We start from the raw sequence: 16,518 nt of genomic DNA on the forward strand, positions 1-16,518 counted from the left end.
GCATGAGGGCAAAATGGTTAAGTCTTCTTTTCTCAACCTTCAGTTCCATTCCACGGAGAAGTTTTTTCTTATATGTGCACACAAGCTTCTGCACATGTGTAATTCTTACATCATTTTGATGGTTGCATAGTCTATGAATGAATGTACTTAAAGGTGTTCTACTGGTATTTGTTTCTAATATGTATATTTTAAATACGATCACATTTTAAAAAATGTTTTCATTTTTATATTTACTTTGATAAAAGCTATTTGGCCTTAATTCTGTTACAGTTTTTTGTTTTTTGTTTTTTTAGAGGCGGGGAGAGAGAGAGAGAGAGAGAGAGAGAGAGAGAGAGAGAGAGAGATGGGGAAGGGGCAGAGGGAGAGGGAGAATCTTAAGCAGGCTCCACCCCCAGCACAGAGCAGTCTCAGGGCTCTATCTCATGAGACTGAGATCATGACCTGAGCCAAAACCAAGAGTTGGATGCTTAACCGACTGAGCCACCCAGGCATACCTTATAGTTTGTTTTTATGCCTTCTTTTAAAAAATATTTTATGTTGGGCGCCTGGGTGGCTCAGTTGGTTAAGCGGCTGCCTTCGGCTCAGGTCATGATCCTGGAGTCCCGGGATCGAGTCCCGCATCGGGCTCCCTGCTTGGCAGGGAGTCTGCTTCTCCCTCTGACCCTCCCCCCTCTCATGCTCTCTCTCTCTCTCTCAAATAAATAAATAAAATCTTAAAAAAAAAATAAAAAAAATAAATAAATAAAAAATATTTTCTGTTCATGTTTTATTTGGGGATTTTCCTTCTCATTTGCAACTTTTATTCAATTTATGCCATATTATTATTTCAATAATATAAAGATTTATAATGCTTAGAGTCTATCCTGAGTATAATACTAGTGAAAATCTTCATGGAGGAACTTGAGTCTGGCCAGTAGATCATTTCTGGAAGGAAGTTATGCAAGGCATGAATATGAAATGTGAGTTGTGGAAGTCTAAATCCCAGCTGATACCTGAGAAATGTACTTTCCTAAAGTCAACCAACCCAACTTTTAACAGATCTGGGCCACTCTCTAATTGGATCCTATTATGGGTTCCTTGTGTTGATTTTAATGAAAAATCCTTAATCGATTAAAGTGCGAGGAGATACTCTCTGCTTTCAGAGCTATTTTTGTTATATTTTGCATCATCCTTATGATCTTTCTGGGTAAGAGTAACAATGTATCCTAGAGAAATACTATTTTAAAAACCTTACAGATAAACAGTTAAAACTTTACATACTTTCCATAATAATTTTAAAACAAATAGAAATGTAGTATCTATACAATGTGTATCATCATGTTATCTATCCTACATTTTTTTTAAAAGATTTTATTTATTTATTTGACAGAGACAGAGAGAGCACAAGTAGGCAGAGTGGCAGGCAGAGGGAGAGGGAGAAGCAGGCTCTCTGCTGAGCGGGGGAAGCCTGATGCGGGGCTCGATCCCAGGACCCTGGGATCATGACCTGAGCCGAAGGCAGCCGCTTAACCGACTGAGCCACCCAGGCGCCCCTATCCTACATATTTTATAGTGATATGTATTTATACATACTGCGCTTGCAATAGGAAATACGTTTTTGGTTTCCATAGTAGGCTGTAAGATTCAAAAGCAGAAGTCCTAAACCTCTAAAGGCAGCATAAGAAAAATCTTTATTTGAACCTCAAAGTTGTCTTTTAGCAGTCTGTGTCATATATAAAAGAAGAGTCAAAATGTTGGTTTTGTTCTATTTATTTTTGGTGGGTGGGGAGGGGCGGTAAAAAAAAAAAAAAAGCTTGGTTTTTGCTTCCAGGAGCTTTCCTAAAGAGTAGTAACTCATTCATTACACATTCCCATGGATGACATGTTTTCTTGGCTTTCATGACAGTTTGAATTCAAGGTAATGTGCATAAAATGTATTTTTTGAAATTCAGTGTATTCATTTAGACACACATGGGGTGACCCTTGTGTTCTCATTCTCATACAAAAGGTATTGGCACTTTGGCTTCAAGAACAAATAAAAAGTATCATAAATACAACTTGTGATTTGGGTCTGGGCTAATGACTAAGGAACTATTCAGCTATAATGGTCTTGGATATTTCAATGCCCTGTGAACCTACAGTTAATAAAGAGACTGCTGATTCTAAAAACTATGCCACCAACAAGGGAATGAAGGAAGAGTTATAAGTCTGATGCAAAGTTCAGAGCAAAATATCAATCAATAATCTCCTCACTTTTGCGATATCAATAACATAGAAAGTGAGGATAAGAATTACATGAATAGTGATAAACATCTACAGAAATGGGAAAATATTTTTCATTAAATTTGCCACTTATTCTAGTTCAATAAGATGCTTGTGAGGAAAAGAAATAAGGCAGGAAACTAGTTATGTTGTTTAGAACTTCTTAAGAGCAAAAAATGAATACCAATCAACTTTCTTGGTTTAATATTGTCTTAAAACGTGTCATTTTGGAACTTGAACACCTATGTTATGGCTTGAAAATTCAAAGCAAAAAGTAAAATCACGTAGAAAGCCAGAAATGTCATCAACACATCTACACAGATGTTTGCTTGTAGTTTTTGGTATCCAAAACCTTTTTTCCACACATTGCACAGATGCCTAAAACAAACAAACAAAACATGTAAGCAATCAAATCATAATACCAACTAATAATACCAATCAAATACCGAATACCAACAGTTTGCTTTATTTAAGTCACTTCTGAGGCTTAAAACATAAATTAACAGCATGAGAGAAGAAAAAAAGAAAGCACAGACCTGTAACTACAAACAAGTTCTAAGTTTTATCTTGCTTTAGAAAAAAGAGCACTTGATGAACAGCATCTATGAAAGGCTACTCCTTTCTTGTGTTATCTAAGTCAGTACCAAGAGTAGGCTAGATATGAATAGAAAAACGGTACTGAAAGAAACTTACCCTTTTTGTAGGCACAGCCCTGGCAGTAATGAGAACCTGGTTGGTGCACAGAACTTTTACAAATTCTGCAAGTGGAGAACTTATTCTTTCCATATGGATCGAATCTAGAGTTTTGTTTTTTTTTTTAAAAAGAAAAAAAATGTATAATAGAATAGAAACACTTAAATGACCTCCTTTTAGCAACAAATGGGATCAATCCATGCTCTTTGTTCTGTGTCACACTGTCCAATTAACAGGCACGGCATGCTTGCAGCTGGCTCCTCTCCCCGCGCTTGCACACCCCTGCCCCTTCTATGTGACTTGTATGCTGGTGAACAGTCAGTTCCTTAATCCCAAACCTGTTTCTACAAGTTGTATTTGCCAATCTGTGTGTGTGATATAGTTTAATATTATGGAAACTGATGAAATGTGGGTACAAAAAGAGTGACCAATTCTATTAAAAACTATGAGAATGCTTTAGGATGGCTGGGTCAGTGAGAATCACTGAACTGCCACTGAATTAGGTGAGACAGCTTCAAAATAGTGGCAAGATCGTAAGTGGAAGGACTTGCCACTTTGCAAGTCTATCAGTTTTGGCTCCACTTTAAAGATACTGGAAATGTGCATTCTGGTTATGATTTATGTGAGGAAAATGATGAAGAACTCTTATCAGTAGACTCGTACTCAAAAAGCCTGTCTCAGTGCCAAAGGACTGATGAATGCATGTGCGGTTATGTGCTGTGACTTTTAAGAAAGTATGTGTATGTTTTAATAATCGCCTCCTTTAACTGACATTTTCCATTAATTGATCCAATCCCTTTGCATAAAAGAGTTTCTACTACATAAAAGTGCCACTTTATAGTGACTGGAGTAGAAAATAATTCTCCCAAAATTGGCCATAACTTTCGTAACAATACTCATATACCGAATGCCAACACTGTCCTAGACCTAGTTTCTTCTCCTGGGGTAGTGTAATACAATAGCTCATTTTCAAAGTTTAATTTCTCCAAACCCAAAAGAATGTCACTGTACTCTGCACAAGGGAAGATAGACGCTATTCCTCTTTTTAATAAGCTCGATTTGTGTGCATCCATATACTTACTTTTGCTTCAAACCGTATTTTATTCTAAGATGCACATTTTAGTATGTCTGAAATCTTACAATGAATTAGCAGAGCTTTTTCTTTCTTAAAGCAATGATACATCTTCTAAGTGTTGGTATCTTAGATTCAATGCAATACAATAGTACACTTTCCAATGTGAGACATTTGGAGTATCCAAAGTAACAGCTACTTATTAATGATACTGGAGTGAGGTTGGGAGCATAAAGAAACTGGCAGTATCTAAAACTGTACAATTTGTAAAAATTACAACTTAGTTAATAATAACTGAACGGTCTTAGAAGACTTCAATAAGTCAGAGCAACACTTAGTGTGACAGTCCACTGAAGATTAAGTCTCTTATGCTGTTTTATATCCATTATTTAAAAAGTACCATTATGTACTTATGGTAGCCAGGCACTACAGGTAGTAAAAGCTTTATTATTATTATTATTATTATTTCTAATCCTTGGGATAATGCCATGAAACATGTGTTTATTCATTCAGCAAATACTTGGTGAGTACCTACTATGTGCCTGTCACTGTTTTACATACCAGAGATGAAACTTGACAGACAAAGCCTCTGTCCTCAAGCTGACATTCTAGTAAGACAATAGGTAAAGGGCAGACAGTAAGTAAAGGAATAAACATGTTTTTCAGACGGTGATAGACGTTGAGGAGAAAAGTCAAACAGGATATTGTGGCAGACATGAGGGGAAGGAGGGAAGCTATTAATTCAAATGCTGGTTAGGGACCCACTCTGAGGAAGTGACATTTCAACTGAGATCCTAGTAACAAGAAGGTGCCAGCTATGTAAGCTCTGCGGAACGAGCTCTAGGAGGAAGGAGCCGTAAGCACAAACCTCTTCGGGGCTTGGTCTATCTGATGCAGGAGTTGCTGCAACAGGGAGTCAGAGAGGTGGGAGGGGCCAGATCATGGAAAAACTTGTTAAGAAGGTGGGGGGGAGGTTAGATTATATTCTACGTGAAAAGAAAAGCAATGCAGGGTTCTGAGAAAAGCACTTCTGTGCCCTTTAAAGGACCACTCGGGCTACTATGAGACTGAACCATAAAGAACTAGAGAGGAAGCAGAAAGATGGAGTTATTATCGCATCTAAGTAAGAAATACCAGTGGTTTGGAAGAGGGTAATAGCAGTGAGACGGACAAAAGCAGGTGGATTCAGGTTATATGTTGGTGGCAGAGCTAAAGAACTTGCTGATGAAAGGGGAGTGAGGAAAAGGGAGGGATCAGTGCGGAATTCTAGCTCTTAGGCGCGCAAGGCGGGACTGGAGGGGTGCGATGATGAGACTCGGATCAGAAGACTGCAGGAACAAGAGGTGGCCTGGTAGACGCCCAGATGGTAAGTCAAGTAGGCAGCTGGGTACATCTTTGGAGCTCAAAAGAGAAGTCAGGACAGGGGATATAAATCTGGGAGTCATTAACATACAGTTTGGGGGCGCCTGGGTGGCTCAGTCGGTTAAGCATCTGCCTTCGGCTCAGGTCGTGGTCCCAGGGTCCTGGGATCGAGCCCCGCATCGGGCTGCCTGCCCAGCGGGAAGCCTGCTTCTCCCTCTCCCACTCCCCCTGCTTGTGTTCCCTCTCTCGCTGTGTCTCTCTCTGTCAAATGAAATCTTAAAAAACAACAACAACAACAACAACAAAAACCATACAGTTTGAATTTAAAGCCTTTGAACTAAAATCACTTGAGGAGAGATTATACATTTATAAATAGAAAAAAAAGGGAAAGGTCTAGGATTGAGTCCAGAGGCACCTTGACTGAGAAGGAACGGTGAGTTGGGAGGAAAAAAGAGTATGGTACCCAACAGCCCAGAGAACAGAAGGCTGCAAAGGAGTCAGGTTGGCTCAGTCAGTGAAGCAAGCGACTCTGGATCTCAGGGCTGTGGGCTCAGGCCCCACATTGAGGGTAGAGCTTACTTTAAAAAAAGAAAGAGAACAGAAGGTTGCAAAAATGAGAGCTGTTAAAAGGTTAAGTAAGGTAAGAACAGAGAAGTCCATCAGGTGTGATCCCTCTGAGAGCAGCTGCAGGGGTTTGGTGGGGCTGAAGTCGCGAATCGGACTTACACTGAGAAAGCGTCTGAATAAGGCTTTTGGAAAATTTTGCTGTGAAGGGAAGCAAGGCAATGGGGTGGCAGCTGGAAGGGTTCATGGCATTTTTAAGACTGGAAATAAAGTGTGGTGTCAAAAAAAAAAAGTGATTTTTAGGGTGGGAGACACTTTTATCTCCATTCTTAGATGAAAAAGTAAAGTTCAGAAAACTGGCTTAATTTCCTGAAGGCCCCAGAGCTAGACAGGAACAGAGTCCAAATTCAAATTTAGGGCTGACTCCAGAGCTTCTGATCTGTCCACATCCTTCTATTACCTCTGATTTGTATGAGAATTAAGAACCAGATAAAATAACCTAGAGTAAACCCAAACCAGGCAATATTATTCCAAAACTAGTTCTATAAAACACAGCACACTGAAGCACCTGAGTGAAACTGCAAAGTAGTTTTAGGGATAAGAAATCATAGTTTTCAAAAGAAAAAAAATGAGAAAATAATAGTCATGTTTTCTGGTGAAATTATATATATAAAAAATAGCACTAATATCTTCATATATTGATACACTGAGGAGGAGTAGGGTGAAACCAGCAGGCTGTAACAGACAGCTTAGCTTTGCATGCTAGGAACTACTGAACTCTGTTTTATTCACGATAGAATGATGCACACCAAATTCACTCCAGCATGTCTAAGACCAAAGAGAGTGGAAAGTTATATGCCTGAGGAGTGGCTGCTCCTATTACCTACCTTGCTTTTTTTGAAGTCAAAGCTTTATTTTCATTCAGCTTTCTTCCGCCACTTTCTAAATCAAAACATACATGTATTTTAGCAGGTTATTTCTGCACATTTCACTATAACATATACATTTAACATTTAACAGTTAGTTAAAAAGTTCATTCTTTGGCCTCCTACCAGTAGATGAGTCTGGATCAAAATTTTCAAAAATCCCCAGTTAATACCCAGGTTTTTAAGACACTACTTAAAAAGGAAAGATTTATTATGAAGCAATAAAATTGTGGATAATCATTTTATTTCTCAGACTCAAAAGAGGACTTTAGGGATGGGTCTACACTTAATTTATCTAGTGTAAAATCTTAAAGCCACTACTTCGGTGCCATAGACCCTGAATACAGTACAAGTGTTTCTTTTCCTTCCCTTTGGAAACACCTCAACTGTATATAATGATATGAAGGTGAAAATGTAAATGTGTAAATGATTTGTTCAAGAATATAAAAATCACGTGAAGAGAGGGGGAATTAAATGCAGACTTTAATAAAGCGGAATCAAATCAGTTACTATCATCTACTCATTGGCTGAAAATCATTTAATGATTTTGCTATCTTTTGCCTGACAGATGAGGAACCCTTAACATGTAACCCAGAGAACTAAATAAAAGATATTAAATTGTTGGGGGATCTGGAATTCTTTAATAGTTAAGAGATGAAATACACAAATACACAAAAGATTTCTTTTTACAAATGATGTAAAGCTAAAACATTCGTCACAGGAAGCATGGGATTCAACTTCTCTTTTCCAAATGGAAAAATACCTGTGGTATTCCTTGCACCATCTTTCCATGTGTCTGGAGTGATAACAGTACCAAGTTTCTTCTCACCTGTTGTAACAAGATAGTAAAAGTAAGGGGAATTTGGATTTAACTATGTAATAAATACACTACATGGAGCTTAAAATTCAGTGGTATCAACCACTGTCTTACAGTAGGAGCCTTTTCATGCCGGGGTAGGGACTGTGAAATGAGACTGAAGATACTAACTGTGGATAATGGGTAACTGAGGAATTCCACGGAGAAAGAAACAACCTTAGCTGGGGAAATCCAGGAAAGCCTGTGGAGAAGGCAGGAAGAGGGTCTGGATCTGGCAGTGGGGTTGTAAACAAAGAGGAGGAGAGATGATGAAGGCAAACTAGAGAAAGGCTGTATCCTGAAGAAAGGCATGGAAAGCTCAGGGTACACACAAAGTAGATTGGTTTGGCCAAAGAGTGAGGGTAAGAGTAAGTGAAAATAAAGTTGGAAAGATAAGCTGGGCCCTCATTGTGGAGGGTCATCCTGAATGCCAGGTTCTAAATATAGAAACCTCAAATTATTTTTTGCACATTGAGAATTTATTAAAGGTTTTAAATCCAGGAAACGATAGAATGCACTTATATTTAGGTTCAATGCACATATCTGTTGTGATTACTCTAAACCACGTCCTGGCATAATGATGATGGATGATAAGACAAAGTCTTTACCCTTTGGTTCTACTGTCTAGCACTTGGTAGGAATGTAATACTTGTTGCATGAATGAAAAGAAAAGGTGACAAGATGCAAGAATGAAAGGTGGAGTCAGGGTCTAATTGAGCATTTTTACATGGAAGGGGAGCTGATAAAGATTCCAAAGGATATAGAGACAAAGAGGTAGAGAGGGATGGCAACAAGGACATGAGTAGAATTTTCCTTGAAAAAAGGGAAAGAAGTAAATGAGCATGGATACAGATCTGTTTATGGGTATGGCAAAAGAAATAAAAGAAGTTGAGAACGTTCCCATGTAATTACCTTGCTTTTCTTATACCTCTAAGGAGGTATTTGTCAACAGAGGATGAGGTAGGTGAAGGTGTGGACGTTTAAGGGACCAGAGAGCTTGGAATAGTCACTAGCGACAAAGGGCAAGGGGACTGACTAAAATTAAGTTAAAAAGACTGATGAATAGTATTAAAGCTCTTGCAGATTAGGAATTGTACACTTTTAGTGGTACCAACTGGTTCATTTGTACAGTTTTCCCCAGTAGCCTTCACACGCATGCAGGACAGTTTAGGGAGAGAAGAGCCAAAGGCAGGGAGAACACAGTTTGAAGGGAAAGGGGCTGGTAGGGGATCACATTAGTCTAACTCGAGTGATGGGGACTTCAGCTAGGGTATTTGAGGGGTCAATGAGAGGCTAGGGAAAATAGGAGCTATTGAATGGAAGTAAAAACAGCAGGACATGCAAGTGTTTGGATGCAGGATCACAAAGGGATAGGGGAATGCATGAGAGACGATTAGGGCTTTGTGAATGGGTGACTGGGAGGACTGCAATGCCTTTAAATGATGGAAGAGAAGGTACAGATTTGTGAAGTAGGATGACAAATTCAGTCTTGAAAGTACTACACTACTATGTAACAACCAGATGGAGGTTCCCAGTATTGTCCGGAGAAAATTCTTCTATTGGTCTTAGTTTAGAGAGAAGTCAGCTGGAGATGTGGATTAGACATTCACTGGCAGTGAATTCCAAAACAGTCAAAAGAAAGGTCAGATACAGATCACTGGGAAACATCTACTTTAAGGGAGAAGGAGAATAAGAAAACTTGGAGACTATAATGGTAAAGAAGCACAGGGAGAAGTAAATTCAAAGAGAATCGAGACCAAGTTTCAAAGTCACAGAGTAGAAAAGGACTGAAAGAAAGGTCTTTGAATTAAGAGTCTATTTTTATTTGAGGAATAAGATGCTATAGAAGGCAGAAAGGTATTAGAGCAAAGAAATAATACACAGACTTTCAGAAGTGCAGAGAAGTAAAAAGCAAATGACCTTTTAGGACACATATCACGTCCCAGAACCAACTATGTGTACTTATTTTAATACCACATTAGATCTTGGGGTCTCAAAATTTTTAGGTATCTTAGGAAGTTAACTCTCACAATGTGCCCAGTATCCTCAATTTCCCTGAGAAAAAGCACTTACGGTGTAAAAAACATCACACAAAACAAGTTAAACCAGGCAGAATACCAGTCGTCTAAAGTTAAAATATACAGAATTAACACAAATTACATAGAAGGCTAAATTTACATGTTTAGGAACTATACTACATAAGAGAGAAGACATCAAGGAAGGTGCATAACCTAAATATATGTAAGTCATATTTACTCAAAGAGGCAAAACCAAAAAACTTAAGTACTGGATGGAGTAGAGTTAAAGGACATCAATGTCAGAAAACTTAATGTGCTTTTTGGAGTGATGAAAATGTTCTAAAATTGATTGCGGTGATGGTTGCACAACCCTGTGAATATACTGAAAATAACAGAATGGTACATTTTAAATGGGTGACTTGTACCCATGTCAATTACATTGCAATAATTTTTTAAAAGCTTAATGTGAGACGATGATATAAAGCATAGAAAAATGGAAATATTCGTTCCACTCTACCCCTCATAAAACGAGGCAGAGTTCAATTCTGAGAGCCACATATTGGGGGTTATGATAGAAATAACCAGTTTTAGAGTATACACTAAGGCACTTTTAAATCAGGCTTTACCTGCATTATCTAATTCTCACAAAACCCGTAAGTTACGTATTCTTCTCATTTTTCAGATGAGAAAACTGGGGCCAAGAAATATTCGATAATTTGCCCATAAGTTATTCTTTTACCTAATGTAAAAACTGTGATTCAAACTCATGGGTGCCTGTGTTCAAAAGTTTATCTACTGTGTGTGGGGGGAGGTATAAACAAAATGGATTATGTTAATGTTAATCCAGATAAGAGGACTTGAAACCTTGTCTCAGAAGAGCCAGAAATGTCTAGCCTGAGGAAAAAGAGACTTAGGGATATGACAGCCGTTTTAAAGCAAATAGTCTGTGACATCAAAAAATCCTACTTTCTAGAAACCTCAAGAGTTTATATTAGAATCACTGATGGCAACAATAGGGAGGAAGGACTTTTCTAAAAGTGAGTGACATCGATACAGACTCTGAAGGTGGTGAGACTTTTTAAACCCTGCCTCAATACCACAGGTATTCATGCAAAGAGCATTTAAGCCATTGGATAGGCTGCTAACTTAGGGCTGCTGGTTAAAATACAGGATGCCCGGTTAAATTTAAATTTCAAACAATGAATGGCGTTTTAGTACTGTCACGTCCTAAAAGTAAGTCCAGTGCACTTTCAGTAGTAAAGAGCAGCAAGCAAAGACAAGTCTCAAATATTGCACGGGACCTACTTCTCCTAATAAAAAGTGTTCATTTTTTTTTTCAATGTCTGCTAAATCTGGAAACTCTAGATATTGTATAAGTTACTTTTAAGATCCATTCCAACCCTGAGGGTCTGTGAGGCGAAGGAGCCAGTCAAGAGCTGTATGAGATCTCGGGTTGGGCATAGGGGAGGCAAAGGAAATAGACAAATGAGTGCAAAACTGAGACCACTCTGAATGCAAAACGACTATACGGTCCTGGGGGAGGGAAGGAATGGTCAAAGGGGTAGAAGGACAATGGCTGGCATCGGAGACCTGTGGCCGAAAGAAAAAGAAAAGGCAAAGTACCCGAACAGCTCCAGTTAGCTTCTCCTAGCCTCCTTCTCCCAAAGATGTGGCCCCTTAACTCACATTTTTCGCACACCATCCTTCCCCTCCGGTTCCCTTGGCCGCAGAAACAGCAGCAGCTCCAAAATGTCAACACAACAGCCAGGAAAGGATTCCCCTTCCGGGTTACGACAACCCACTTCCGGCCCTTCCGCCCTCCGCCCCGCCCATCCCACACCTGAGAAGCCGCGGGAGGAATTAAACGCGAGCTGGAAGGCGGGGCTGCTCCCATTGCCCGCCCCTCCGCTTCTGCAATTGGCTGCGCGGTCTTGGGTCTCCGCCCCACAGGCCTGCGCCTGCGCGATGGGCAAGGCGGTGAATCGTACCTGATGGTGGGAGGTAGTAACCCCCGCTTCTCTTCCGCTGGCGGGAGAGTTAGGTAAGCCCAGCCGAACCATCCCGGCACGCGGGCCTCCCGGGAGTGCAAGCAGCCCCCCACCAACTGCCCATATGACCGAGAGCGTCTGTGCCCAGAGCCCGCCCGCGCCCGCCGTCCGTCCGAGTGCCACCCTTCCGGCGTGACCCAGGGGCTGCCCTGATGGACCCGGCCCTCTTTCGGAGCAGTCTTTCTGTGTGGCCCTCCGTTTCTCCTGGTCTCCGCGCCCGTGCTCTTTGATTATGCCTCTCAGCGCGTCCCCCGCTGCTCACACTCGCCCTGGGTGAGGCTTGGGCAGAGTCCCGAGCGACCGAGTTTGGGGTGGGGCTGCCGAGACAGGTCCTGCGATTTGCGCGGAGGCTCCTGTGCGAGCCTCAGTGCCTGCGAACCCGGGCTTAGGTCAGACGGCGGACGCCAGGGCCGTGGCAGCGGGTGGGGCGCCCGACTGTGTGCTCGCCAGGGTCCACCCTCTTTCCTTCGTTCGTTCATTCATTCATTAAGCATTTGAGTTTGGTACTGCTCACTGTATTAGATCCAAATCTGGTCATGTCACTTGGGATTCTGAGAGGGGCCCAGAAAAATAATCCGAAGAGGTGTCGGTTGAGACAGTGTATCCCGGATCCTCCGCCCCGCCCCTCCCCTCCGTCCGCGGAGGATAGGACCTGCGAGAAACTTTTCTTTTCTCCCTTCTTGCAGTTTGTTCTTTTCTCAACTCCTGATGTGTATTTTTATATCAAAGAGGCGAGGCTTTGACGTGGCTTTCGTGCTTGGGAGCTTGGGACCTTGGACATGTCCCCATAACGTGTCTTATCCTGTTTCCTTATCAGTAGAATATTTGCATTGGAAAATTGCAGTGTGAATTAGCTCAGAGCTGTTAGGATAAGGCCTGGACTTCCCCTTTTGTTTTTCTGGAATATTCACCGCGGTGTAACATGTGGATTGTTACTTTAAATTAATAAGGTCCTACTTAACATTAGTCAGTACTATGTGTTATGTTAAGTAATTTATAAATAAACATATACATACAATGTGTATTTTTTAGAGAGAAAGTAGACTTTTTTTCTCTTATTTCTCTACTTTTGATTGGAACTTAGCACATGAAACAGACATTGTCATTTTGGTATTTCTGGAGCATTGGGATCCCTTAGTTTAGCATAATGTTCTTTGATTTCTCTACTTTTGATTGGAACTTAGCACATGAAACAGACATTGTCATTTTGGTATTTCTGGAGCATTGGGATCCCTTAGTTTAGCATAATGTTCTTTGAACTGTCTTGATTACGTTGGCCACCATTTGAGTATTCAAGTGTGCACTTGGTGTCACTTGTCATCTGCCAGAAGATGTGAGCTACTGTGATGTTAGACAAGGGTCCACAGTGGTTAAAAAAAAAAAAAGCCAACATTTTGGCCAAAGTGTATTCATGGGGTTTCTAGAATGCATAGGTTATATTTCCAACAAGAGTAAATCATTAATCCATGCATGTTGTTTTCACCTCTGTGATTTTGGCAAAAAACAGAAAAAGAAAAGAAAACGAATTCCTTAATTGGACCTAATACATGACCCTTTTACAGAAACCAGTTATAAATATTTAAGAAATTAGTAAATTTGTCCTCTTCAAGCTCTGAGACCTTTTTGAACCATATTAGTCTACATGTTCATTTATACATATGCATCTTCCCATATTCTGAAACTAATACATTGTTGTGCATAGAAAATTGACTTGTTCATGCTTACTTTTAGGTGTTGGAGCATTTAGACAGTGGAAAAAATCATTACTGGATATGCTCTTTTCTTAATTTATTTTTCATTAGATAGCCTCTCAAGAAAACACCATGAAAGATACTGATATCAAGAGACTACTGTATACCCATCTTTTATGCATATTTTCAATTATCCTAAGCATCTTCATTCCATCATTCTTCTTGGAGAACTTCTCAATATTGGAAACACACTTGACATGGTTGTGCATCTGTTCTGTTTTTGTAACTGCCGTCAATCTACTATTATATTTAGTAGTGAAACCAAATGCATCCTCTAAAAGAAGTTCATTATCATACAAGGTAAGGCTTATTTCTTGATAACTGATTTTTAGATAGAGGTAGTGTTTCTTTTAATGAAAGAATAAAGTATTAGTCAAGTACTCATGGGGTTATTTACAATGAGTAAAGAGAACCTGATTTTTTTTTCCCCAAGTCAATACCCTATTATTGCTGGAAGGCTGCCCACAATGTTCGATAGACCCTTGCCAAGCATCAGTTGTGGAATTAGGATGTCTTCAGTGGATATGACAGCATTGTAAACCTAGATAGTCATGTTTTAAAGTCACCATTGCAGATAAATGCATGATGTAGCAGTCATATCTTTAAACTTTATAAGACATTTTAGTTTATTTTCATTTATTTTTTCCATTTCTGAGAGAAACTTAATGGATTTTTCAGAAATTACCAAATAAGCCTCTGAGGTAGCTTTGTTTTGAACATGACCTTCCTCGACTAAACAGTGTTAAAGTTTTCAAATATCAAAATCTATTTTCTAGAATATTCACTATCGTGTAACACTTGACTATTACTTTAAATTAATAAAGTCCTCCCTTAACATTACCCAATATTATGTGTAGCTTTCTTAGATAATTTAAAATGCATTTACTCCCCTACAATTAAAAAACTCACTCTGTGTCTTATAATTAGATCTTCTTAAGCTCCAAATCAAGTAGCTCCCACACTGATTTGCAGACATGCAGGTCTTTTATCATATGCATCATATAATCACATGAATATGATTTGGGGAATTATTTAGTACTGTGCTCTTTTGGTACAATTTTCCTAGGAATTTTGTTTTTAAATGAAAAAAAAAAACTGTAGTCCTTATTTTCTGCAAAGATTTCATGTATCACATAATAAGGACTGTGCGTTTTTTTGTATCATAGTGTTCTGTTGTTGGTAAATATTTTATAAATACTGACTAGTAACATAGCTCAATGCATACTGTAGGAACAGAAATGCTTTTTGATTCTAGTGCTGATTGGGTGGGTGGAACATGGATGGTGATTTGTGACTTGTAGGCTGTTTTGTGGGGCTGTCTGGAGGTCCGTGCACCTGACTGTGCACAGGAGATGGAATCTTACTTCAGGCTACCCGAAGTAAAGAACATTCAACTGTAGATAAAGTGGAAGCATTTGCTGTCCTCTAGGCATTGTCTTGAGCCTTCAAATCATTCTCATTTCTTTTTTAGGTAACCAGGTTTTTGAAATGCTGTATCTACTTTCTTATGTCATGTTTCTTCTTTCATGTAATTTTTGTTCTATATGGAGCACCACTCATAGAGTAAGTCTGAAATTTTTGCCTTAAGGCAATAATATTTTAAAACACTTGTTTACTAAACAAAGCACTAATTCTGTTGGTGATGAATGAAAAACCATGGTGTGTTTAATTACCAGATCACAGAAGGATACTAACATCATTGTCCTTTCTTAGTAATGATATTCTTTTAACATTACTTCATAATGAGAATAACTTAATTCATTAAATGCTTCTATTACCTAGCCTTTTATTGCCGCATTGCATGTGGGAGGTGGGGAGGTAGATGAGAAACTATACCAATAAATGTGTGGCCCTTAGAACCTCTAAGGGAACTTACTATAATGATATGTATAAATTAGTTACAATTAGCATAGCAGTTAGTAAATATGATTCTGAAGTGCTTGAAAGAAGTTTTTCTTAAGAAAAGTCAATAGATTCCTGTATTTAATTATTTAATAACCTAATGTTGATAGTTTAAAGGCAAAATTTAACTCAACACTTTTTCAAAGCTGACCAGTTTTTAAAAAAAACTAAATTCACGAATATTTCTTATATAATGTTCATCACAGACTGGGAAACTTCATCGAGTAGTGATTAATGATCACGGTGAGAGGGGCGCCTGGGTGGCTCAGTTGTTTAAGTGTCTGCCTTCGGCTCAGGTCATGGTCCCAGGGTCCTGGGATCGAGCCCTGCATCGGGCTCCCTGCTCAGCAGGGAAGCCTGCTTCTCCCTCTCCCACTCCCCCTGCTTGCGTTCCCTCTCTCGCTGTGTCTCTCTCTGTCAGATAAATAAATAAAATCTTCAAAAAAAAAAAAAAGATCACGGTGAGACAAGTTGTGACACACACATATAGCTATGTATGTGGTTTTATATATATTTACACATAGTTGTATATATACACACACACTAAATTAATAGGTAGTTCTTTTCTAGAGAGGGGAGGACAAGACCTTTGTAATGGGAAATGGTAGTTTCTATTTAATCCATTGTAGAGTAGAATGAATGTCTTGAGCAGTGGTTCTAAAACTGGCATCAGCATTTTATCAAAAGCAAATTCTCAGGCTGCAGAAACTCTAGGGGTGCAGCCCCCCAATCTTTATCTCACTTTCCAAGTGGCTCCAATATAAGCTACAGTTGAACCAGTGGTTGCAGAGAAAGTTCCAGAGACTATTCAGGAAGAAAGCTAATTATCTAAAAATGGGGTTGCTTGCAGTGGAGAGTCACATATGGATCAGAGGGTATTTAACACTTCTGAACTCTCTCATTAAAGTCTGATATTTGGGATGCTTGGGTGGCTCCCTTGGTTGAGCATCTGCCTTCAGCTCAGGTCATGATCCCGGAGTTCCGGGATCAAGTCCCACATCGGGCTCCTTGCTTAGCCGGGAGTCTGCTTCTCCCTCTGCCTGCCACTCCCCCTGCTTGTTCTCTTTCTCTCTCTCTCTCTCTCT

The 16,518-nt window shown here is 39.6% G+C and overlaps 2 protein-coding genes across 5 annotated transcripts in view; one reads left to right on the forward strand and one right to left on the reverse strand.

Annotated features, from left to right (window-relative positions):
* Nucleotides 1-1,733: 1,733 nt before the first annotated feature.
* Nucleotides 1,734-11,518, reverse strand: CRIPT (CXXC repeat containing interactor of PDZ3 domain). The gene is made up of 5 exons (XM_028104030.1): nt 11,419-11,518; nt 7,622-7,687; nt 6,820-6,874; nt 2,935-3,038; nt 1,734-2,619 (listed from the first exon to the last, which is right to left on the reverse strand). The coding sequence occupies exons 1-5, from the start codon at nt 11,432-11,434 to the stop codon at nt 2,555-2,557; spliced, it is 306 nt and encodes a 101-aa protein (XP_027959831.1). The 5' UTR covers nt 11,435-11,518; the 3' UTR covers nt 1,734-2,554.
* Nucleotides 11,519-11,692: 174 nt separating this feature from the next.
* The window catches only part of PIGF (phosphatidylinositol glycan anchor biosynthesis class F), a 35,268-nt gene continuing 30,442 nt past the window's right edge, over nt 11,693-16,518 (forward strand). Inside the window, exons 1-3 of one of the 4 annotated variants that reach the window (XM_028103913.2) lie at nt 11,693-11,773; nt 13,583-13,831; nt 15,003-15,094. In XM_028103913.2, the coding sequence (XP_027959714.1) occupies nt 13,604-13,831; nt 15,003-15,094 (320 nt within the window). In that variant the 5' untranslated portion in view covers nt 11,693-11,773; nt 13,583-13,603. Of the gene's footprint in view, nt 12,054-13,582; nt 13,832-15,002; nt 15,095-16,518 lie in introns of all 4 variants that reach the window. The other 3 variants (XM_028103914.2, XM_028103916.2, XM_028103917.2) reach the window with 3 other exon arrangements.

This window comes from Eumetopias jubatus, unplaced genomic scaffold, assembly GCF_037043125.1.
Source record: "Eumetopias jubatus isolate StellerSeaLion01/CBP00866 unplaced genomic scaffold, mEumJub1_p1.0 scaffold_9, whole genome shotgun sequence".
NCBI lineage: Eukaryota > Metazoa > Chordata > Mammalia > Carnivora > Otariidae > Eumetopias > Eumetopias jubatus.

Bases quoted from the DNA above. Each gene is read 5' to 3' on its own strand.
- CRIPT (XM_028104030.1), bottom strand. The intron at 6,875-7,621 runs GTATTTTTCCAT...GTTTTGATTTAG, and splicing joins TGGTGCAAGGAATACCACAG to AAAGTGGCGGAAGAAAGCTG. The intron at 3,039-6,819 runs GTAGGTAATAGG...ACAAAACTCTAG, and splicing joins TTGACTTCAAAAAAAGCAAG to ATTCGATCCATATGGAAAGA.